The 20,443-nt window shown below is 34.9% G+C and overlaps 1 protein-coding gene across 1 annotated transcript; it reads right to left on the reverse strand.

The window, feature by feature from the left end:
- Positions 1-540: 540 nt before the first annotated feature.
- LOC139892265 (probable carbohydrate esterase At4g34215) lies at positions 541-13,348 on the reverse strand. The gene is made up of 2 exons (XM_071875314.1): positions 12,758-13,348; positions 541-1,025 (listed from the first exon to the last, which is right to left on the reverse strand). The coding sequence occupies exons 1-2, from the start codon at positions 13,067-13,069 to the stop codon at positions 834-836; spliced, it is 504 nt and encodes a 167-aa protein (XP_071731415.1). The 5' UTR covers positions 13,070-13,348; the 3' UTR covers positions 541-833.
- Positions 13,349-20,443: the final 7,095 nt, after the last annotated feature.

Here is a 20,443-nt window from a genome sequence, read left to right on the forward strand (position 1 = left end):
TTTTGCCGTTCCGATTTGAAAAAGAATAAGTTAAAACGTTGGAGGACTTGTCGCTTATAAGAACGCCGAAAGATTGAGGAATGACACCCTAGTCCACTAAATCTTGAAAAAACCCCTATGAATAATACGGAGTAGTTGTTTGGTGGGGGTTGCAATACATTTTTTTTCTTCCTTTTTCTCTCCATTTTTTTCCACATATTTATTGTTTTTTCATTCCTTCCAAAACTGCAAATTTTTACGAGTACCATTGAGTGATGTCACGTGTGACGTGTCCCACAAAATTTTAACACTCCCTTACTATATATAGATGATCTAAAGGATAAATAACATCAAGAACATTTCTTTATTTTTTACAAAAATAACGAAAATTAATATAACACAAAACGTTTTGCAAAAGAAAACAAATTCAACCGTGACATGATCCGATGAGACTTGTACCTAAAAAGCGCCAAACTAAAAACTATAACTTCATCTGCATTGATAAAATAACTAAAACTAGCTCAAAAGGGGGACGAATCGAAACAAACTAAACATCAACTAACAACTGTCAAGGCCACAAGGCAAAAGTAAACGGAACAAACAATTAAATTAAAGATCGACATTTTTCAAGTTACCATCCCAGGGGTACTACTCACACAACTTTATCAAAACATTACTTTGTAAACCATGTGCACAATTCTTCTCTTTAGTTTATCACATCAGATCTGGGATCAATTTATAAAATGTTGCATATGCAAATAGTATTACACTACTTGTCTTTAACATATATAGAAACTAAAGATGACACGGTTAAATTTTGGAAACTTGTTAGCCCAAAGTTGCCGTACATTATTCTAGCTTTGGTTTACGAAGGCATCGGCTAACATACGACCCAAGCGCACCTGAGCTGGGGTGCTTAAGTGCAACTTATCTGCTAGCAACGGCAAACCCTTAGCATCGACACAACTCACCTTTGGAAGTTTTAACCCCAATTGCGCTTCTCTTACAGGTTCCACATACGGCCCTTGTCCAGTAATTATAGCCACCTGCATCAACAATTACCAACGTTTAATTTTTAACATACTATATCGAAATAGATACTTAATGAACAAATGTAATTCATGTAATGTTACTTTTACTGTTAGTATATGATCTGATGAGTCAAAAGTGTTTTACAGAAGTTTAGAGTCTGGCGATCAGAGTCTGGAGTTGCAGAATTTGTTTGAAGTATGACGTTTCTTGGTGATTAAGCTACAGAGGATTTTGGAGATATGTTTTTAGTTTAAGAAGATTTGATCTTATCTCTGTAAGGATAAACATTAGTTAATACCGAATATTTGATATGTTTAGTTTATCTTTTCCTTTATTGTAGCTAGTTTGTTTTGGAAACCAAATCATAAAGATTTGGTTTATCATGTATAAATAGGGATCGATGGTTTTGAACTTGGTATCACTTTTAATCACGAATATTGTGTCTTTCATATCTCTTAATTCATAATTCGTGTTCTCTCAATTTTGTTCATATAATTCGTATCTATTGTTCATTGAGAGTATTGTGTTCATAATCAAGCTATTGTGAACTAATAACTGGTATCAGAGCGGGTTTGGTGTAAATCCAACTTGGTAATCTTAAAACGATCCATACTTTGATTTAAGATGTCTACCAGTTCCATCCCAACTCCAGTTATGGCTGGAAAAGGTGTGCCAATTTTCGATGGCACAGACTTTGCAACTTGGAAGCTAAAAGTTCTATGGTTTCTTGGTTCGATTCATGAAGATGCTGAACAAGTTCTTACAGTAGGACCTATTATACCTGGTACAATGGTTGAAGCTGTTCCTGCTACAAGTACTGCTGCTGCTCAACCTGCTTATCTTCGTGAAAAACCAAGAGATAAGTGGACAGAAGCAGAAGCCATAAAGTTCAAGCTTGATAGCAAGATAAGAAGTATTATAGGTAATGGTGTTACTGTTCCAATTCTCAGGAAGATCAGTCATGCTAAAACTGCAAAAGCTATGTGGGATCTCTTGCTTAATGACTATGAAGGTGTCACAGTTGTTAAGACTCAGAAGAAAAAGAATCTGATAAGGTGTTATGAAAATTTTGCTGCTCAGCCTAAAGAATCATTGAGTGATCTTCATTCAAGATTCCAGGTTCTGATTAATGATCTTGAAAGTGTTGGTGTAGAGAAAACACAACAAGTGTTGTGTCAAAAGTTCATTGAACTGTTACCTTCAAACTTTGAATCTGTGATTACATCAATGGTAATCAGTGAAAAGATAGACACTTATGAACTAAGTGAGTTGTTTGGCATATTGTCAAACTTTGAAGAATCACAGTTGAAGAACAAGATCAATGCTAAGAGAGTTGTTAAAGATCCAGAAGCTGCATTGATAGCTACTACTAAGAAGAACAAGCAATTGTTCTCTAGTTACTCTAGTAGGGTTGATTCTGAAAGTGATGAGACCTCTGATGATAGTGATTCTGATGTAGATGAGGAGATTCAGGATCTGGAAAGTCAAGTGGCTCTTTTGACTCAAAGGATTGAGCAGAAGAAGTTTGGTTTTAAGAAGGGTAAAGGCAAGAGTTCTTTTGATCCAAAGAAAGCTAAATGTTTCAAGTGTGGCAAGGTAGGTCATATAGCTGCTGATTGCTGGTCCAAGAGTGAAGGAGGTTCAAGTTTCAACAAACCTGTTGACAAAGCAAGAAAGTATAAACTCAAGTACAAGAAGATGAAAGGTGAAGCAGAAAAGTTGAAGAATAAAGAACAGGAGAAAGCATTGTACACAGAAGCATGGGAAGATGAAGATTCATCATCTGATGATGAAGAGGATAAGTGTCTGATGGCTATAATTGAAAAGGATAGTGAGTCTAGCAAGTTTGAGGAAGATTTGAAAGCTATTGAGAAGATGGATAAAGACTCTACTTGTAACAAAGGTTCTGCCTATAAGGTACAAAACTTTGTAAACTATCTTAATAATGAAAAAGTGAGAATGTTTCAGTATTTGTTGCTTGATTTCAATTGGTGCTTAGAAGATAGTGACAGGTTAAGAACACAGATCATTGAGCTTAAGAACACCATCAAAGATAAAGATGCTGAAATTAAAGTATTAAAAGAATGTGAGGTAGAACTTGACACATACAAAATGGCATATTCAGAAGAAACTAAACGGTTAAATACTGAATTAGGAAGATCAATTAAAAAGGCAAACCATTATGAAAATATTTGCAAATCTTGGTGTGTTTCTTCCAAAAAGAATTCTGATGCTATTGCTAAGCAAGTACCAAATGATGTCAAAGCTATACTTGGTGAAAACTACACATTAGATAATAATGTGGAAGTTGATCCTATTATATTTAAGCCTGACATTTTACCAAATACTTTTATAAAATTTGATGGTGAGAGAAAAATTTTAACTAATGCTTTTGTAAGATCAACTGAGTTTGTAAAATCATTAGAACCTGTTAAACCTTCAGAGACTATAATTTTAGACTGTAGAAATCCATCAGAGTCTGAACTATTGAAACCTTCAGACTCTAACAGTTTAGTCTCTAAAAGTGAAAGTGTATGTTCTGACCTAGAATCTGACACCCAAGAATCAAGTAGCATAAGTGATACTGAATCATCTTCTGATAGTGTCACTTGTCCAGATCCTAAATGGTCAACTAAAAGAAAGTCAAAGTCAAAACAGGCTAAGACTATTAAAAAACTGAAAAGGAGAATTTCAAAGCTTAGTGAAAGATTAAAGGGTCAAGAAAAATTTTCAAAATCATCTTGTTTTCCTGAAAATTTCAAAAAGGTATGGAAACCTAAAGTTTGTGAAAATAAAGGTGTTTTGAAAACAGTGATGGATAAGTTGATCTGGATTTGTAACAAAGCTTTCGTATGGAGAGTTAAATACACTCCATCTGAACCCACTGCAAAGTGGGTTCCCCCTAAGATTTAATCATTTTTCTTTTGCTTGTGTCTTGTGTAGCAGGGTAATAAGTGGTATTTAGACAGTGGTTGCTCAAGACACATGACTGGATGCAAAGAGCATCTTGTAGGGTTTGTAGAAGAAAAGGGTCCTTCTGTGAGATATGGTGATAATTCTGTTGCAAAAACTATTGGTTATGGTACTGTTATTGCTGGAAGTGTGTCATTCAAGAAAGTTGCTTTAGTTGAAGGATTAAAGCATAATCTGCTAAGTGTGAGTCAAATTGCTGATGAAGATTGTGAGATCAGAATAAGAAAGAAAGCTGGAATTATTTATGATCCTAAAGGAAGACCAACTCTTGTTGCCTGGAGATTTCAAAATGTGTATATGCTGGATTTGGATTCTGTTGATTCTGAAATTGAAACATGCTTGTATTCTCAGTCTGTTCCAGAACTTAATTGGCTTTGGCATAAAAGGCTATCTCATCTGAATTTTAAAAATATTAATGAGCTTTCCAAAAAGAAGCTTGTTAGAGGTTTGCCTCAGCAACCTTTCAAGAAAGATAAACCTTGTTCTGCTTGCATTATGGGTAAACAAACCAAAACAAAGTTTCCCTCAAAATCCCTAGCTACTATTAGTGATCCACTTCATATGCTTCATATGGATCTTTTTGGTCCAATGAACACTAGTAGTCTAGGTGGGAAAAGATACACTTTGGTTGTTGTTGATGAGTATTCAAGGTTTACCTGGGTTATCTTTTTAGCTGCAAAGAGTGATGCTCCTGAAGAAATCATTAATTTAATCAAGAAAGAGCAGGTTCAAAAAGGTGTTCTTGTTAAACAATTGAGAAGTGACCATGGCACTGAGTTCAAGAATGTTACTTTAATTGAATTTTGTGAAGAATCTGGAATTGGTCAAAATTTCTCAGCTGTTAGAACTCCACAACAGAATGGAGTTGCTGAGAGAAGAAATAGAACACTTATTGAGGCAGCCAGAACCATGTTATGTCAATCAAATGTTGCACTCAGATTCTGGGCAGAAGCTGTCAATACAGCTTGTTTTACTCAAAACAGGTCATTAATTGTGAAGAGACATGGCAAAACTCCCTATGAATTGTATCATAAAAAGGTGCCTACTATTCATTACTTTCATGTATTTGGATGTAAGTGCTATATTTTGAATCAAAGGGATCAGCTTGAAAAGATGAGACCAAAATCTGATGAAGGTGTGTTTATTGGTTATTCTTCTGTGTCTAAAGCATATAGAGTGTATAATAAGAGGAGGATGAAGATTGAAGAATCCATTAATGTTACCTTTGATGAAAGTCCCATTGAAATGGATCAATCCTCTAGTTCTGAGCATTCTGCACTTGGTGAATTGTCAAATTTAATTTCTGGTAACAGTACTCAGACTCTAGATTCAGAGTCTGAGACAGATGAATTTAATTTGTCTGGACTGAAACATTCTGCAGATAATGCTCTCACTGAAGAAGTTCAACAAGAAGATGAGCCAATTGTTATTCATGAAGATGATCAACCTTCCAATACTACTGTGAATCCTGTTGTTCCTATTAGAAAATCTTCTAGAAATATTGTTATTCCAAAGCATCTTGAAGATTATGTTGTAGATCCTACTGGTTTACCTAAAACTGGTTCTTCATCTCAGACACCTGTGTCTGATTTTGCAATTGCTAATTATTGTTTCTTCTCAAATTTTCTTTCACTCATTGAACCCAAAGAAGTAGATGAAGCATTGTCAGATAATGATTGGGCTGAAGCTATGACTGAAGAATTGACAGAGTTTGAAAGAAATGATGTGTGGGAATTGGTTCCAAAACCTGAAGGTAAAACTGCAATTGGCACTAAGTGGGTTTATAGAAACAAGGTTGATAAAGATGGTATTGTGGTTAGAAACAAAGCAAGGTTGGTGGCTCAAGGGTATAGACAAGAAGAAGGTATAGATTATGATGAGACATTTGCTCCTGTTGCTAGAATTGAAGCAATCAGATTGTTTCTAGCTTATGCCTCAGATAAAGACTTTGTGGTGTTTCAAATGGATGTGAAGAGTGCTTTTCTGAATGGTATTTTGCAAGAAGAGGTGTATGTGAAACAACCTCCTGGTTTCAAAAATAAGAAGTTTCCAAAGCATGTTTACAGGTTGAAGAAAGCTTTGTATGGTCTGAAACAAGCTCCCAGAGCCTGGTATGATACTCTGTCAACATTTCTTCTAGAAAAGAAATTTTCTAGAGGAGCTATTGACAAGACTCTATTCATCAAAAAGGAGAAAGGTGATGTGTTACTGGTTCAAATTTATGTTGATGACATTATTTTTGGGTCTACTAATCCAACTTTGAGAAAATGGTTTTCAGATATAATGTCAAAAGAATATAGGATGAGTAATTTGTGTACTCTAAACTATTTTCTTGGGCTTCAAATTAAGCAAAGTCAAGAGGGTATCTTTATTAACCAAAGTAATTATGTTTCTGATATGCTTACTAAATTTGGTTTTAAAAATTGTTCCACTTTAAGAACCCCAATGAGTATTTCTGAAAAGCTTGATAAAGATGAATCTGGAAAACCAACTTGTCAATCAACCTATAGAGGTATGATTGGATCTTTGTTATACTTAACTGCTAGTAGACCTGATATAATGTTTGCTACATGTATGTGTGCACGTTATCAGTCAGATCCTAAAGAGTCTCATTATAAGGCTGTGAAAAGAATTTTTAGATACCTGAAAGGTACTCCTAACCTGGGTCTTTGGTATGCTAAAGACTCAGGGTTTGATCTAATTGGTTATACAGATGCAGACTATGCAGGTTGTAAGTTAGACAGAAAAAGCACATCTGGTGGTTGTCAATTGTTAGGTGGCAAATTGGTGAGCTGGTCAAGTAAAAAGCAGAATTCAGTTGCTACTTCAACAGCAGAAGCTGAATATGTAGCTGCAGGGAGTTGTTGTGCTCAATTGCTTTGGATGCAACATCAGTTATTGGATTTTGGATTATCATTAACCAAAACTCCAATCATGTGTGATAATGAAAGTGCTATTGCGATTACTGAAAATCCAGTGTTTCATTCCAGGACTAAGCATATAGAGATCAGGCATCATTTTATAAGAGATTGTGTTGAGAAAGGCAAAGTGGTGTTAAAACATATTGGCACAAAAGATCAATTGGCAGATATTTTCACTAAAGCACTTCCTGAAGAAAGGCATTTTTATCTTCTTGGACAACTTGGAATGTTAAATCCATCAGCTGAAATGTTGTCCAGTAATGAAATTTCTTGAGTCTGAATTATTTTCTTAGAGTCTGGGTGACGTAATATTGTTCAGAGTCTGGGAAAGTTTACTCAAGTGTATTTTTTTGTATAAATTTGTTTCCTTCTTCAGTCAAATAAAGTTTTTTTTTTAAATTTCATTTTTAGGTTAAATTTTTTTTCTTTATTCTATTTCCTAAAATAAAAGGGTCAAATTTGGTATTAATGAAGGGAGTTAATGGTAATTTTTTTTTTTTTGAAAATTTTGGTCAGGAGTATTAATTTGATAATGATTGTGTCAATCTTTTTGATAACTTTCTGTTATGATGCATTGGGTCAATCTTGGCCGTGCAGACCAACCTGCAGATTCTGAGCAATCAGAGTCAAAGTTGTTACCCAAGAATTGAATTGAATTGAATTGTACAAATTGCCATTCTCGAGTATCTTTTCCGCCCTACACCGACACCGGGTTTAGTTGGCTCGGTAATTTTACTCGACGTGTGGTTGTTTCGAAACAGGGAACAACTTTGAATACACAAGCTTGTAACCCGCGGATGAACCGCACACTAGAGCCTTATTGGGGCTAAAACCAATAACGAGAGCCTTTTTGGTATCATTGGAATTAACGGTATACTCCACCCCATGATGTTACACAAACAGAGCAGGCAGAAGGGATGGATGAGGAAATCCCACTCAATTCAAACCTACCTTCTCCCACTGCTCAAGAACAAAATTCTTCATTAAACAACCTTGTGAGCTCACCAGCTCATACTGAGAATATTCACATGTCTGCAAACCTAGTTGTTCCAGCACCCATAGATGCACATCAAACATCTATTAGGCAAGGTGCTGCAAGTACAACTCCACCACCTCTGCTAGAGGTTGGTGAGGGGAGTACTTTAACCCAGCCTAAACCATCTAGGATAGTGAGCTTGGATAACCTCATTACAGTTACTGAATTAACCCCCTCAGATAACTTAAATCAAGTCCCAATCCTGGACTTATCAAACCAAACTCAAGACCAATCTATGGCTAAACCTACCTCAGACATCAGTCTGCCACTCCACTCTCCAAATGTCCAATCCTTACACATCCTTGCACAGGCTGCCAATGCTTCATTCAGATCACAGGATGAAGTACAAGTCTCAATAACTTCTTTGTCCAAGGATCACTCTACTTCACAACAGGTAAGTGTTGAGGACATACAACCTTTATTAATCCCAACTGGTTCTACATTGCAGGCTGAGGCACCAGTCACAGAGGTTGGCTTTTCTCAAGCTTTGACTTCTATGGCTCAGGAGTTTGATGACAAGCTTCAGGGTGTGCAGTCACAAATTAATAAACTTCATTCTAACTTTAATAATAATTTGGTTTCAAATAATGAGGTGTTGGAGGTTAGGAGGTTGGTTGGGATTGTACAGGGTTCTGGTGATATTGCAGGTTTTGGTGATCGATTGAGCAGTTTGGAGGCTAAGATGCAGGGTGTTGAAGAAATTAAAGAGTGTTTTGCTGGTTTTGCCTCAGATATCAAGTCTATTAAGGATGATCAAGCTGAAATTTGGAGATTCTTATCTGCTCTCTCTCAAGATGATGTCAAAAAGGGGGAGAAACGAAAGAGGTTAGCTGCAGGTGGTGATGGTGAGTCTTCTAAACGGGCTCACATTGAGGGGGAGATACAGGTTGAGGGGGAGTGTAATGATAATGGTGATGATAATGATAATGATAATGGTAATGGTAATGGTGATGAAAGAACTGAAGTTGAAACTGAAGTTGTTGATGCTCCAATGGTTGATGAGGTTGTTGTTAGAGATAATTCTGAGGTTGTTAGAAATGAAATTGTTCAAGCAGGTGATCAAGCAGTTTCTCAAGAAAATGCTCAAATTGTGGTTGCAAATGTAAGTCAAATTGGTACAGGTGGTGGTGTTGACACAGGTGATGATGCACAGGTGAATGTTGAAGAGGGTGGTGCTAATGTTGAACAATCTGGTGTTCAAACTGATTTTGGTGAAAGTGGTAATCAAATCATAGTTGGTAATCAAGAACGTGTTCTTGATATTGTTGCTGCTCAAGAGAGGCTGAGATCTTTGATGAACAAAAGATTCAGATTTAGAAGGTATGAAGGAGATGTTGTCAGTGTTGAAATTGTGAAGATTGAAAATGAAGTGAATTTGTTGTTAACCATGACCCATTTGTCTGATAGAAGAATTAAGGTGAAAGTGAGTCACATTCTAAGGCTTGGTTTTTGTGAATGGAGAGGGTTAGCTGTTTGTATTCAAAGATGTGAGGGAGATGAAGAAATTGTTGATGAAGTGTTTAAGAAAGTGTGCAATTTAGTTCATCTTGTGTTTGAAGAAGGTTTTATCAGCTCAAAGGACTATGAAGTTTTTTTGTGGAATGTTCAATTTGGAAATGAAAGAAAGGAGGGTCAAAGGTCACGTTGAGAAATATTCTGTTCCTGAGCATCTTCAATTTATTGATGATTATTATGTTGAATATTTGGATGCATTGATGATCAAAACGTCTGGGAATCAAAGGATGTTAATTAGGGTGGATCAATTTGAAGGAACAGATATTCATTTGTTACTTAGTTTGTTAACCAGGTGTGTGACTGTGCAGACTCATCCTTTTAGGGTCAAATTGTTGAAGCACTTGGAGACTAAATTGCCTATGTTGAAGAATTTGAGGTACATGAAGAAAAATTGTAATTTGATTGTGAAGGAGCTGGCAAAACTGAGGAAGTAGAAGATGAGGTTGTTTTGACATCATCAGATAGGGGGAGATTGTTAGTATATGATCTGATGAGTCAAAAGTGTTTTACAGAAGTTTAGAGTCTGGCGATCAGAGTCTGGAGTTGCAGAATTTGTTTGAAGTATGACGTTTCTTGGTGATTAAGCTACAGAGGATTTTGGAGATATGTTTTTAGTTTAAGAAGATTTGATCTTATCTCTGTAAGGATAAACATTAGTTAATACCGAATATTTGATATGTTTAGTTTATCTTTTCCTTTATTGTAGCTAGTTTGTTTTGGAAACCAAATCATAAAGATTTGGTTTATCATGTATAAATAGGGATCGATGGTTTTGAACTTGGTATCACTTTTAATCACGAATATTGTGTCTTTCATATCTCTTAATTCATAATTCGTGTTCTCTCAATTTTGTTCATATAATTCGTATCTATTGTTCATTGAGAGTATTGTGTTCATAATCAAGCTATTGTGAACTAATATTTACAATTATAAACATTTAATGCCCAAAACCTGCAGGGCATACACTTGACGAACTGCATTCTTTGTTATCATTAATCTGTGATGTGCAGGTTGATAATAGAAAAATTGATTCATGGAAATGGTCCCTTGCACCAAATGGACTATGTACTGTGAAGAAATTGAATGAAGTTATTGATGGTCAAAATCTGGGAGGCGGTACTAATGGGGATGAAACAATACGTAATAATCTTGTTCCAAAGAAAGTCGAGATTTTCGGTTGGCGAGCTCTCAAGAAAAAAATCCCCGCAAGGATCGAGTTGAATAAAAGAGGTATTGATTTACATTCCGTTCGTTGTCCCATTTGTGACAATGATTTGGAATCAGTAGATCACTCACTTATTGATCATATACATACATATGTAAATGCTAATGAATGCGGTGAGATTACGCGGAATATTAAAGAGTGCGTAGGATTCTCGCAGTACTTGTGCGGAATGTCTAAGTGCACGCACATCTTACTTCCGCGCAGATCTCAAGCCTATAAATAGGGAGCTTGGCCTCTCATTTTAGGTTGTTGATTCCGGAAGGATTGCCCTAGCCATATTGATCTCTCTCGTGAGTTTACCCTAGACTTGATCTTTGTTGGTTAAGGTAATTTACGAAGACCGGGACATGGTTGTTGATCGTTTAGCACTTAACGAATTATGACAATAAGGTCCCAAAACCATAATCGACATCCATTATACCCCCTCATTGCACTCAATCCTTGATTAGCCTTTATTGGATAATCTAGGATTGATCACTTATCTTTTGCAAAAGTGCGTTTGAGGTATGGTCTCGTGTTATAGATTGGTGGAACTTTGGGTAATTTTACTACTATACTAGTCTTGGCGAAATATTTCGGCACAATGATATTTCGGGTGGATCTCCAAAAGGTATTCTAATGTGGCAAGCTGTGAGATGGAATTGTGCATATATATATATATATATATATATATATATATATATATATATATATATATATATATATATATATATATATATATATATTGTATGAAAAAACCGCAACAACATGGTGTTTCATAAAAAAAAATCTTGGAACACACCGGTGGCGCTAAACGAGATTCAAATCAAGTCATTCGAGTAGATATCAAATAGGTCGAGGCATGTGCATTTAGATTGGCATACCTGGTTAACAAACCCGAGTGTATACTTCAATTGTCCGTAAATATTTGTGTTCTTCTTAGGTGCCATCTTTGCACCTATTCGGGGTCTGTTTTTTGGATCGAGCCAGGGGCGGTTTTTAATGGGGACAAGCGGGGGCAGCCGCCCCCAGTGGATTTGCAATTTTCAGTGTAAAATTTTTGGATTTTTCGACTTTGCCACAGTAGATTTTTTTTTCCCCAAAACCTACACATTTTGCCTCAAAACCTTTAAATTTTGCCCATAAATCTCCAAATTTTACCCCAAAACCTTCAAATTTTGTTCACAAATATTAAAATTTTGCCCAAAAACCTCCATAATTTGCTTAAAAACCTCCATTTTTTGCCCCAAAATCTCCATATTTTGCCCAAAAAATTGCTACGGTTTTATAATTTTTTTTTTGTCCCCGGTGACTTGAAATCCTGGGACCGCCACTGGATCGAGCAATTTGATTGTGCTTGCTCCTTCCCTTTTTGTATCAATCTTGTTTTTTTTTTTTTTTTTCTTTTTCTAATATATTGCTTGTCTTAAAAAAAAATAATTTCATTTCTCAAATATTTCAGATATACTCGATTGATGTATTCAATTTAGTGAAATAGGCTTGTTTTCTTTATGTCCTAATTTAATAAATACATCCAAAAATATCTTCCGTATAAGAATAATAAGGTATGGTTGTTCTGTAGCCTTGATTTTTGTATGTAAAATAAAAAAGTATATAAAAAATATGAATAAAACGCGAAAATGAACAATAAAAAATAAAGATAATAATGATATTTCTTAAACAATGTATTTTTTATATTATCAATTATCAAATTGAGACAAAGGGAGTATTAATTGACAACATAAATACATAAATTTCAACACAACATTAGGAAATTATTATCAAATATACGGTATATAACATATACTAATACTAACATTTGATGCACATTGTACAACAGATTCATTCTGCAATGTTTAAAACTAAAATATGTTGAATCGTCATTTTAGAAACTAGTGACCGAATCGGATGCTATTTTCTACTAAATCAATTCTATCGATCAGTTGTGTTGTTGACTCAACCGGATCTCATAATTTTAGTGAATCTTTGAATCTTAGAAGGTTTAACTAATACGATGTACATAATGTAATACTCATCATACTCAGCTCTAATAAAAGTACACACAAAAGAAGGTAATTTAAATCATAGCTAAAGTACCTGAATAATAGGGAGTAAAGGAGATCTAAGATCAGCACGAAGATTGTTAAACAAATTAACCAACCTTCTTTTGTACATTTTCGCATCCATTACATTTACAGTGTCACTCTCTCCTTGAAACCACAAAATCCCTTGAATCGAACCACCCGTTTTTCGAGCCATTCGAGCCCGTCTCAATAGTTGCTTATACAAAAAACCCCCCTTTGCCCACTCGCTAATCTTAGTCCCCATTAGACCACCAACTGCACATGGAACCAAACCCAATGGACCCAGTTTTGGATTCTTTTGCAACACCCTGTTAGCAAACGACATACCGGGACCTACACCACATGTGGCTAGGACATCAATGTCTTTATGTAGTGGTTCACTGGCCTCAACCCAAGTGAGATTGGCGGTTAAACGAAAGATAGACTAGTTGGGTTGGCATTGACGTGGGACATTGCCGTCCCACGTGTTGTTGTGTAGGCCCCCTCGACCGGACATGTTGCTTTGTCCGGCGAGTATGATTATGTGTTTTCCTGATTTGGTTGGGGAACCATTGACGATAATTGCTAGATGCAAAATTAGGCACAAAAAGGATAACATTGTTGGATTTTCTGTTGGAAAGTGAAGGTGAGCTTGAAAGTTAGAGACACTTGTTATTTGTTTGTTTACTAGGTTTTAGAACGATGAGTAAAATAATTGTGCAAAATTAATTGTGCAAAATTAATTGATTTTTTTTAAACATTTATTTCTTTAAGTTTAAGAGTCCGTAGTATTAACAATTTTTTAAAATTATTTTGAGTTGAAGAGCTCGTAGTGTTAACAAATTTTAAAAGTTTTTTTGTGTTTAAGAGCCCGTGGTGTAGAAAAATTTCAAAAGTGATTTTACGTGGTGTTAATAACTTAACATCTACAATTTGTTTACATTGTAATAAAATCATATTTATTTTGTAACAGTTATTCAGATTGCTCGACTTGATATATTGCATACAATTACAATATGTAATATATGAGATCAAAAATGCAAATATAATACCACACTTATAATTTATCATGCATAATAATATTAGATAGAAAGAATGAAAAATGTATTATGCACGAAACTTATGCTTTACTATAATTCAAATTTCACAAATTATAATAAACTCGCTAATTTATCAATATCTTAAAGTAACACTATCAAAGAGATCAATTGAGGGTATTAGCTTGCGTTAGGACAGTCTCTCAATATTTATGTTGTTGATATATATGAGCCCGTATGACAATCATTCAAAAAATAGTTAATTGTATTATTGTGATGTTTACAAATATCATAATAATAATTACAATAATAAATAGTGAATGGGCACGGTTGAAGGTTAAAGGTTCGATTCTTGGCTCAATTAAAAAGTTTGTAAGAGAGGTTTTACGGTCCCGTACACACGAGTTCGACCCGATTCACATGCCCGTATGAATTGATGGATCGGGACTCTCTGTTATGTGGTTCGGTTTCAGCTCGAAAATGCGTGTGTGCGTGGAAATCCGGCTAAAAAAACAAATAATAAAATATAAAAGTTTTGTATAATCTATAGAACTTTTGTATATCGTGAGGATAAAAAAAATATTGTGTAAAGTTAGTAATACTAATACATACAAAAAGTGATTACCTCATTTGAAGTTACTAAGTTCGTGATCAAAAGTTTACCTATTAGTATATACACTAATTGCGTTCTATAATCAGCAACATGTTCTACTCCGTTATATATTATTTTTAAATCTATTTTGAATATCTAATTGAAAATTCAAAGGACTGATTATATTAACTAATAGGAGTACATATGAAATTTGGATTACGCATCTTGAAATTTCTTTACGAACTAATAAACCAATATGGTAACACAAGGAGATGTTAAAGTGTTAGGTTCCCTAAAATCGGCACATTCAAATACCTTATCCAAAAATACTACGTTTGATTATATATTTTTATTTATTTATATTTTTTTATGTATTTATATTTTTATTATTATTGTAATACACATGTTGATCTCTCATATATTTGTAAATATTCCTATTAAGTTTAATCTAATGGTTCTAAATCAAAGTTGCTTGTGAATCTAACGGTTGAAATTTTGCCATTTGTATTTTTAGTTAAGATGATCTGGTAATATTGTTTTTATTATAATATATAGTAGAGAGTAGAGATAGAGATAGAGATAGAGATAGAGATAGAGATGTAGGATATATATTAGGAATTGATATCAATCAAAATTTAAAATTTAATAAATCTTATCAAAATCTTATTATTTAATGATGTAGTGACATGTGGCAAAGTATAATGTGGAGTTGACATGTGTCATAATTTAACCAGAAGTTAGACACGTAGGATTTATAGCACGCGCTTTATAATAGATGTATAGATGTATAGATAGATAGATAGAAGATTATGTAGGGTAGTTATTTTAATCTCACGCACGTATCTCAAAATGGACGAATCTTAAAATATTTTTTTTTTTTTTTTTTTTTTTTTTTTTTGAAAAGCAAGTAAATTATATTAATATAAACCGGATAAGTACAAGTCCCTATAAACTATACAACGAATATTACAACTCGATTACATTTGATGACTATGATCATTCGAGTATGCGAGATTCGAATAGTTTCAGCCGATTCCTGTTCTTTGTGTATCCGAGAAGATGTAGGAGGATGGGTTTATGAGCCATTGGTGCCACTCGATTGGTGATTTTTTTGCTCTTTTTGAGATCCAAGAATAGCTTTGTGTTTGTATTTCGTTGAGTATGATGTCGTGGTTCCAATCTTTCTTGCTAAAGACTTTTAAGTTGCGGTGTTTCCATAGGATGTAGATGGTGGACCATTTGGTGGCTTGCCAAATTGAGGTACCGGTTTGATTGGAGGAGAGGTTTTGGTTGATTGATGTAATGTCGGAGAAGTTAGTTAGTAAGTTGTTGGGGAGCTTCCACCATTGTAGAATGGAACTCCATATTTGAGTGGTTTTTGGACATAGAAAGAGGATATGATCTATGGATTCGATTTGCGCTTCGCAAATTGGGCACAATATTGAGTCAAGGTCGATATTTCTTTTGTCGAGTTCGGATCTAGTTGGTATTCTACCGTTTATGACACGCCATATGAAAATGCAGATTTTTTGTGGTAAGAATTTATTTCTAGGTGTTGGTGTCGAACTGTGTGAAGTTGCGAGTTTTAAGTTATCAAGGATATGAGATAGCATTTTTGTAGAGAAGGAACCGGAAGGGTCGAGGTTCCATTTCCATGAATCCGGCGCCTCGGTAAGGGAGATGGATGATATGAGATTGTTTAGTTCAGTTAGCTCGCGAAGTCCACGTCCGGTAGGTGTACGAGTCCAAGCCCATGAACCGTGTGTGATTGTGTTGGAGAGTGTGAGACGGTCCGCGACTGAAGCGTTTTTGTTTGAGTCGAGCATGTATAGCCTTCGGAACAGGTTGTTGAGTGGTTCCGTACCACACCAAATGTCGGTCCAGAATTTGGTGTTCGAGCCATTTCCAATGCATTTGTTGATCGAGGATGAGAAGCTAATTCCGATGTTGTCCGCGATTTTCCCTGCTTTAATGATCTCGTTCCAAATTGTTCTACCTGAAACTTTTCTAGAAAAATCGTTAGTGCAAACCCCGCCCCCCGCCCCGTAAATACTCGAGATTATTTTTACCCATAAAGCGGTTTTTTCGTTGTGGAACCTCCACCACCATTTACAAAGTAAAGAAATGTTTTTACAAAATAAGGATCCAATGTTAAGCCCTCCTTTGTCATATGGTGATAAGATTAATTCCCACTTTATCCAATTAATTTTGTTGTTTGATTCGGACCCGCCCCAAAAGAATTTTCTTCTAATTGCTTCTAGAGAGTTAATGACTTTGGTAGGTGCGTGAAATAGGGAGAAATAATAGAGTGGTAGGCTTGAAAGTACGGATTTTATTAAAGTGAGCCGACCGCCATAGGATATGGTTTTGGCTTTCCAATCGGAGAGGCGTTTTTCGAATTTTTCAATGATGGGGTGCCATGATGATGCTTTAGTAGATGGGACACCAATAGGTAACCCGAGGTACGTGAATGGGGTAGAGCCCGCCGAACAGTCGATGGCCTTGGCCATATCTTCCACTTCCGGTTTGGGAACCCCGATCCCGTAGAGGCTACTTTTTTTTAGGTTAACTTTTAAGCCAGAGATGTTTTCGAAGCATTTTAACAGTTTAGCGATGTTTTTAGAGTTTCGTTTGCTCCATTCGCCGAAGAAGATTGTGTCATCTGCATATTGAAGATGGGAAATAACAATCTCGTCATGTCCGACGCGGATACCTCGGAATTGGTTTTTTGTGATGGCACGTTTGACGAGGATGTTAAGCCCTTCGGCTGCAATGATGAACAAGAATGGGGAGATTGGATCACCTTGACTGGTTTTGGTTGCATTCTGAGATATCCAAGGGTTGCAACGCATCTTTCTTCACACTCATTCCTAAAAAATCTAATCCTATAGGATTTAACGAATACCGACCGATATGCCTCATCGGTTGCTATTACAAAATCCTCACAAAGCTTCTCTCTAACCGTCTCGCAAAAATAATCCATAAAATAATAGGTTCCGAACAAACGGCATTCCTAAAAGGTCGCAACATCCTAGATAGTGTACTCATTGCCAACGAAATTATAGACGAACTAAAACGTAAGAAACAAAAAGGTCTTATTTTTAAAGTAGACTTTGAAAAAGCATTTGATTGTATAGAATGGGACTTCCTCTTCAACACTATGAAGAGCTTAGGCTTCGGAATCAAATGGATAAGTTTCATTAAAGCATGTCTCTCCTCCTCCACGAATCTTAAAATATATACTTTGAAAATTAGTAGGTGGAATAAATACTCAAAATATGAAGGGTTAAAAATCAAATCAAATGGCTTGTAAACTGTCATTAAAAAAATTGGCATGAAATAATGAATAAAGTCTTACTCCCTTGTTACAATTTAATTTTTCAATTTTGGATTAAGTAATATCAAAGTTAAGTGCCTGGAAATTTATATAACTATGAGTTGACTTTGATAAATTGTAACCGTATAAGATATTTCCTAACAAGTTTATTCAAAGTGGACAAATAATTTTATTCGAATTACGTAGTTTAATTATGTTATTATTACATAATTATTACTCCTATAATACTAAATGAGCTGGGTCGTTTTATCCATCCTAAGCTTTTCAAACGAACAATAAATGAGCTGGGAATTTAAGCCGTTTTATCCATCCCAAGCTTTTCAAACGAACAACAACAAATTTACATAACTGGCCCTCAAACAATGCTAGATTTGTCAACTTTTCAGGGATACAAAATGTAAAATTATTTTACTCCTACAATAATACATACAATAATTCTAAATGAGCAGGGAATTTTAGTCGTTTTATCCATACCTATTTACATAACTCGCCCTCAAACAATGCTACATTTGTCAACTTTTCAGGGATACAACATTTAAAATTATTATTACTCCTACAATACTAAATGAGCTGGGAATTTTAGTCCTTTTTTCAAACCAAGCTTTTCAAACGAACAACAACAAATTTACATGCCTGCCCCTCAAACAATGCTAGAATTGTCAACTTTTCAGGGGTACAAAATGTAAAATTTTTATTTTATTAAAACACTTAAACAAACTTTACCTAAATTTTTAACGACCCATATCTGCCCGCTCGCCACACGTTAAGTTTTTCCGACACCACCGTTCAACTCGAAATAATTTTACGAACACAATGCAACAAACTATACGTGAAACGGACACTTTTTAAAAACCGCTAAATATTTCGGGCTATCTTTTATATATATACATATTATAATAAATAACACAAATTACGCGATTTTTCTGGCGTTAAAAACGCGCATGTCATTAGGTATACTAAGTATTAACTACGTGTAACCAAACACACCCACCGCAACACATTTTTACTTCCACAAATACAAAACGCTACGTTAAATATGAATATTCAACCCGGAAGGCCCCGCCGCATCGCGCGGGCTGATCCAGATCTAGTTATATTTGAACCTTCACTGGCCGCCTAGGTATTATTAGTTAGATTTGAACGTGAAATCTCTTATGAGATGATGTTATTAACTAGATTTAAAATTTTAAACTTAAAATATTTCTACCGTCTCAGTTTAATAGTACAGGGTTGGCTTATTTTTATAACTTTGACTATTAATAATTTTTTTGTGTAATATAAAACTTACTTTATTCATATAAATTTCATCATTTATTATATAATACAAAAAAAAAATTTATTTAAAGTTAAAGTTAAGAAGAAAAATTAACTAAAAACTATTAATTTGAGACGGATGAGTATCTTCTTCTCATACATATGAATTGACTTTATAATATGCAACTAACAAAATTGATAATAACTATACAGACTAAACTTCCGCTCTCTTTTGTTTTCAATTTATAATCAAGATATTACATTGCACAAACATTTTTAATCCCGTTTTGAGGTCTTGTATGATCATTAGTTCATCACATAGCCCCCTTAAAAAACAGCTAGTCTAAAATAGTACTGTATAAGAAAAGAATGCTATACAACAAGATGAGAATCCTTACCGGAATAAGTTGCCGATAACTAAAGAAAAAAGTATATGGACCAGATTTGTAACATCCTTATTTTTTTATAAGGAATAATTTATTTATTTAATTAAGTGTTGACTCCCTTTGACTAGTTTGGAACCCATTTTTGTAAATACCTTAAGAGGAGAAGGGTAGAAGGGTAATTTTACTCATTGTAAGTCTCTAGATGAGTCTAAACACCCCTCATTTCCTCATATGTGCAGAAAATTTCAAGGGTGTGAGTGTGTGTGAGGTGGGTCAAGCACAAATCCTTGAAGTTTTTCACATGTAATTAAGTCTTTGGGTTGAATCAAGCTCGTTGATACTTGCTAGCATAGTTGGAGCTCTTATTTCCTTTCTTTTTCATCTTGTTAGTGAAATTTGGGGTTTTTAACTCTAGCTTGAGGTATGATAAACTAGTCCCTTAAATTTGAATTATTTATAGATAGATGGTGTTATTATGGTTAGTAATCAAGGTTTTGGTTACCTAGTAACCCTAATTTGGATTTGAGGTTAGGGTTTGGGTTAGTGGTGTGTATAAACCCAATTTCCTTTGAAATTTGGGGGTTTTGGTGTAAGTTTGGGTGTATAAACCCTATTGTTGTGGGTTTTAGGTTTGATGACGAATTTGGGGGAAATTATTCTTGTAAATGGAAGATTAATCACTTGATTACTTATGTCTTGTTGTCTAAATGTTCATAAGAACATCTTGGTAAGTCAAAATTGGGTGTTAACTTGATTTGGGTCAAAAATAGTGTTAGTCACTTGTGTTGGTGGGTTAAGTACTTAAAATACTTGGCTTATGTTGTAAATTGGTGACTAATCTTGATAATTGGTCAAAACTAGTTGTGGAGCCCTCGCTTCGCGCCGGGGGCTTCATTTTCAATGCGAGTTAAAAAAAAGTCTTGATCTATTTTGTAAAAAAGAATTTTTTTTCGACATCTAACATTGAAGGGTTGTTCCTTTTGTGAAAGTTGCTTCTTTTAGCGTTAAAGTTAGTTGATCTATTTTGTAAAAAAGAATGTTTTTCGACATCTTTTGGTAGCATTGAAGGGTTGTTCCTTTTAAGAAAGTTGTTTCTTTTATCGTTGGAGACAAA

This window comes from Rutidosis leptorrhynchoides, chromosome 2, assembly GCF_046630445.1.
Source record: "Rutidosis leptorrhynchoides isolate AG116_Rl617_1_P2 chromosome 2, CSIRO_AGI_Rlap_v1, whole genome shotgun sequence".
Lineage (NCBI taxonomy): Eukaryota > Viridiplantae > Streptophyta > Magnoliopsida > Asterales > Asteraceae > Rutidosis > Rutidosis leptorrhynchoides.

What these genes read in the sequence shown, in the direction of transcription:
- LOC139892265 (XM_071875314.1), bottom strand. Translation starts at nt 13,069, where the DNA reads ATGTCGTTTGCTAACAGGGTGTTGCAAAAGAATCCAAAACTGGGTCCA. An exon ending in CTTTACTCCCTATTATTCAG is followed by an intron (nt 1,026 to 12,757) that starts GTACTTTAGCTA and finishes TTGTTGATGCAG; the next exon opens with GTGGCTATAATTACTGGACA.